General features: G+C 42.2%; 1 protein-coding gene across 1 annotated transcript; it reads right to left on the bottom strand.

The window, feature by feature from the left end:
* Nucleotides 1-3,315: 3,315 nt before the first annotated feature.
* LOC138910479 (uncharacterized) lies at nt 3,316-5,175 on the bottom strand. The gene is made up of 4 exons (XM_070201721.1): nt 4,942-5,175; nt 4,754-4,848; nt 3,706-3,779; nt 3,316-3,617 (listed from the first exon to the last, which is right to left on the bottom strand). The coding sequence occupies exons 1-4, from the start codon at nt 5,173-5,175 to the stop codon at nt 3,316-3,318; spliced, it is 705 nt and encodes a 234-aa protein (XP_070057822.1).
* Nucleotides 5,176-5,637: the final 462 nt, after the last annotated feature.

Below are 5,637 nucleotides of genomic sequence, written 5' to 3'. Positions count from 1 at the left end.
ACCCCTTGCTGCCACGTTGGGGTGATGATTCCACCAAAAACTTATCCACACATTTCTAATTGATTTGTTAACTTCCCACTCAAACTAATACTTAACCCATTACCAACATAATTAGGTAATATCTTAATTTACTTAAAATACTAATCGTTTTTAACATACTTTATACACCTTACTATCACGGTCATGTGGTATCTTGTATGACACTAGTTCATAAATACGGGGTATTATAGCTTGGACCGTATATTATTCCAAATTGACAACCTTCAACGAAACTTATTTTCTTTGATTTGTTTACCTTCTAACCTTCACGGCACTTACTTATCACCTGTTATAAATAGCATAAATACTTATAACCTCAAAAAAATAATGTTATCCCTGAGCCTACGTCGATTAACTTACAACGAAATTTTAACGTACGAAAACGCGATATGTAACATCCTTCCCCCCTTAGAAACATTCGTCCTCGAATGTTTAACTCCTCGGGATCTATATAAATTTTGGCAGAGTCGCCTTTGTAGCAGTACTACTATCAACCCTTCATATATAAAACTCAATAACTCGATGCCACATAGGGCCACAATCATCAATAACGACAATGGCCCCACACGACCAATGACAATAACTAACACGAGAATCCATACACGCATCTTAAGGCTGTGATGTCTCAGTCTGATCCTCCGCTGGAAGGGGAAACAAGTGAGGATACCTAGACTTCATGTCTTCTTCAGCTTCCCAAGTCATTTCTTCCACATTATTATTTCTCCAAAGTACTTTCACCAAAGCTACATCTTTAGTCCTCAATCTCTGAACCTGTGTATCTAGTATAGCAATGGGAGTTTCCTCATATGATAACTGCTCTGTGACCTAAACATCATCAACTGGCATGATTCTAGAAGGATCTCCGATACACTTTCGGAGCATAGACACATTAAAGACTGGATGTACAAACTCCAAGTTAGAAGGCAAGTCTAACTCATATGCTACCTGGCCTACCTTGCGTATGATCTTATATGGTCCAATGTACCGAGGGCTAAGTTTTCCTTTATTGCCGAACCTCATAACACCTTTCATCGGTGATACCTTTAGGAATACCCAGTCATCAACCTAAAAGTCCAAGTCTCGTCATCGATTATCCGCATAAGACTTATGACGGCTTTGAGATACTAATAGCCTTTCATGTATAAGCTTAATCTTCTCGATTTCCTGTTGTACCAACTCTGGTTCTACTAACTTAGTTTCCCCAACATCGAACCATCCGATAGGTGACCTACACTTTCGTCCATAAAGAGTTTTATATGGAGCCATCTGAATACTAAATGATAGCTATTATTATACGCGAACTCAACAAGCGGTATATGATCATCCCAGCTACTCTTGAAGTCTATCACACAAGCCCGTAACATATCCTCAAGCGTCTAAATAGTAAGCTCAGCCTGTCCGTCTGTCTGGGGATGAAATGTTGTACTAAGATTTACTTGAGTCCCCAATCCTTTTTGGAAGGACTTCCAGAAATTAGCTATAAACTGAGCACCTCTATCTGATATAATATATATATATATATAGGGACACCATGAAGTCGTACTATCTCCTTAATGTAAAGCTTTGCATAATCCTCTGCGGAATATGTAGTCCTAACAGTCAGAAAATGGGCTGATTTTGTAAGTCTATCAACAATCACCCATATAGAATCGAACTTACGCTGGGTACGAGGTAAGCCTATGATGAAATCCATATTAATTACTTTTCACTTCCAAGTCGGAATCTCCATAGCCTGCAATAATCCACCAGGTTTTTGATGCTCAATCTTAACCTGCTGATAGTTAGGGCACTGAGCAACAAACTTCGCTATATCCTTTTTCATTCTGTCCCACCAATATATTTTTCTGATATCATGATACATCTTTGTTGCTCCTGGATGGATAAAATAACGAGAATATTGAGTCTCTCCCATAACCTGCCGTCGCAGCCCTGCAACATTAGGGACACATAATCGTCTTCGATATATAAGGACTACATCTCTTGTAATCTCAAATGGTGTCTTCTCCTTCTGATGGGTTGTATCCCTGTAATGAGCTAACACAGGATCCTCATACTGGCGTTCCTTCACTTCAGTTACTAAAGAGGATGTTGTCGTGTGCTGAATAGTAACTCCGGTATCACCTGAGTCCAGTAATCGAACTCCAAGACTAGATAGCTGATGAATCTCATGGGCTATCCCACTCTTCTCTGACTGTAAATATGATAGGCTACCCATAGATCTACAGCTGAGGGCATCGGCTACTATATTTGCCTTCCCCGGATGGTATAAAATATCAACGTCATAGTCTTTCAGTAGCTCCAACCATCTCTTTTGGCGTAAATTCAATTTCTTTTGCTTGAAGATATAATGAAGGCTCTTATGATCTGTATAGATATCAACATGAATGCCATACAAATAATGCTTCATCATCTTTAGTGTATGAATCACCACGGCTAATTCTAAATCGTGGGTCGGATAATTCTTCTCGAACTTTCTTAGTTGTCTAGAAGCATAAGCTACAACCTTACCATGTTGCATCAGTACACAACCCAATCCAATGCCTAAAGCGTCACAATAGATAGCATAACCATCGGTTCCCTCTAGGAGTGTTAGAACCGATGCTAAAGTTAATCTGTCCTTCAATGCCTGGAAACTCCGCTTGCAAGCATCAGTCCATTGAAAATGAGCTCCCTTCTGAGTCAACTTTGTCAATGGTGCTGAAAGAGAAGAAAATCCCTCTACGAATCTCATGTAATAACCTGCCAAACCGAGGAAGCTACGAACCTCCGTCAGTGTCGTAGGTCTAGGCCAAGTCTTCACTGCCTCAATCTTTTGGATATCAACCCGGATACCCTCACTTGAAATAATATTCCCAGGGAAAGCTAGAGAATTCAACCAGAATTCACATTTAGAGAGATTTGCGTACAACTTCTCTTTTGTAGAACTCTAAGCATCGTACGCAAATGATCTGCATGCTCAGCCTCTGAACGGGAATAAACCAATATATCATCGATAAATACAATCACGAACAGATCTAGAAAGGGTCTGAACACACGGTTCATCAAGTCCATAAATAGTGTTGGGGCATTGATCAAACCGAATGACATAACACGAAACTCAAAGTGCCCGTATCTGATCCTGAATGCTTTCTTCGGAATATCTTTCTCCTTAACCCTTACCTGATGGTACCCAGACCTCAAGTCTATCTTCGAGAAACACTTGGCACCCTGCATCTGATCAAATAAATCATCAATCCTTGAGAGCGGGTACTTATTCTTGATCGTCACCTTATTCAACTACCTGTAACTAATACACATCCGCAAGGAACCATCTTTCTTCCACACAAATAACACAGGTGCTCCCCACGATGATGTACTAGGTTTGATAAAGCCTTTTTCAAGTACATCCTTTAGTTGTTCTTTCAACTCTCTCAGCTTTGCAGGTGCCATTCTATAAGGAGGAATATATATCGACTGAGTATCTGGTAATATGTCGATAGCAAACTCAATCTCTCGCTCTGGTGGAAGACCCAGAAGCTCATTGTGGAAAACATCGGAAAACTCATTAACCACAGGGATAGATTGAACGGTTGGTGACTCTACTTTCACATCGTGAACCCGAACTAAGTGATAAATATAACCCTTTCTAATCATCTTCCCTGGCTTGAGATAAGGAAATAAACCTACCTCTTGTCGATGTCGTATTGCCTTTCCACTCCAAAACAGGCTCCCCTGGAAACTGGAACCGAACCATCTTTGATCTACAATCAACGTTAACATAACAAGAATTCAACCAATGTATACCCATTATAACATCAAATTCTACCATATCTAACTCAATCAGGTCTGCTACTGTAGAACGACTATGAACTACTATTGTACAGTCTTTATATACCCGTCTAGCTATCACTAGATCCCAACAGGTATGGACACCTCAACAGTTTTAATCAACTCAGGTTCTATCCCAAACTTACTAGCAACCAATGGAGTGACATACGATAAGGTGGAATCTAGATTAATCAATGCATATACATCATATGAGGACACTGATAATATACCTGTAACAACATCGGACGACGACTCCTAATCCCGTCAACCTGCTAATACATAAATGCGGTTCTGAGGATCACTCGAGCTAGATGCTCTACCTCTAACTCAACAACGACCCATTGGTGCTTGTGAACCTTGCCCACTAGGGCGTACTGATGATGATGAACCAACTACAGATCCTGCTGGCTGAACTATGCTTGCACCACCTCTCGACAGACAATCTCTCGTAACGTGGCCCGGATAACCACAAGTATAATAAACACCCAGCCCCATAAGGCACTGTCCGGCATGCTGCTTACCACACTGAGCACATCGTGGTAAGGGCGGCCTCATCTGACTTGACTCACCCCTATACTAAGAACTAGAAGCCCTGGAATTCTGACTGGGCCCTGAATATATAGAACGATCTAATCTCCTATCGGCAAACTGAGGGGGTGAGCTAGCCGATGGTTGGGCTGGATACCTCGGGTATTGTTTTCTCTGACCACCTCGAAACTCACCAGAAGGAGCCGAAGATCTCGCCCTCTTACTATGGCCCCTATCATGCTCACGATCGGTCTTCTGCTTCTGTTTGCGCTCCTCTACACCCTAAGCGTATGCCTGAAAACATGAAATATCCATGCCTGGCTGAAGTGAGATCAACATACAGTCATTAAGTAGGTGCGACTCCAACCCCATCACGAACCGATGGACCCGATCCTCCATCTTAGCTACAATAGTGGGAGCATACCTAGCCAAATAATCAAACTGAAGGATGTACTCCCGAACACTCATATTACCCTGCCGAAGGGTCAAGAACCAGTCAACTCTAGCCCGTCTAAGCTCTAGTGGCAAATAATGACGAAGAAAAGCCTCTATAAACTCCTATCATACCGCTGGAGGGGCATCCTCACCTCCGGACAACTCCCAAGACTCGTACCAATTAACTGCAACATCACGAAGTCTATAGAAGGCTAACTCAATTGACTCAGTCACAGTGGCCTTCATTACCCTCAAAGTCCTTTGCATCCTATCGATAAATACCTGAGGGTCCTCATTTGGATCTGCTCCAGTGAATACCAGAGGGGCCAAATTAATGAAATCATGAACCCTCGCACTGATGACCATGTCTGTATGACCAATACCTACCTCCTGACGATGAGATTGTGCGGCTACTAATCGAGTTAATAGCTGAATAACATCTCTCAGCTCCTGACCCGGTGCATCTGGCTGAGGAGTTGGGTGTACAGGGGCAGGCGCTGGAGCTGGTACCCCTCGGAGCTCCTCTGGAGAGGGCGGGGTATGTGAAGTCTGAGATGAAATCTCACTATGAGACTCTCCCCGAGCCCTGATAATTCATGGTGCTTGACTAGTAGCCTCATTAGCCGCGGACTTGCCCTTCTGGGCGGGTGTAATCTTCTTAGGCATCGCTGAAAACATAACATATTGTTAGGAACATGAATTCTTATATCGCACGATCTAAGATAAGAAGGGAGGATAACATCTTATATGTCCTGTAGCCTCTTGTTTATAAATGTGGTGCACAGCACACTCATAAACAAGACTCTACTAGACACAGTCTATAGACAA

This window comes from Nicotiana tomentosiformis, chromosome 4 (assembly GCF_000390325.3).
Source record: "Nicotiana tomentosiformis chromosome 4, ASM39032v3, whole genome shotgun sequence".
Taxonomy (NCBI): Eukaryota; Viridiplantae; Streptophyta; class Magnoliopsida; order Solanales; family Solanaceae; genus Nicotiana; species Nicotiana tomentosiformis.
Note: the sequence above shows the minus strand (reverse complement) of the source record. Positions and strands in the feature narration are given on the sequence as shown.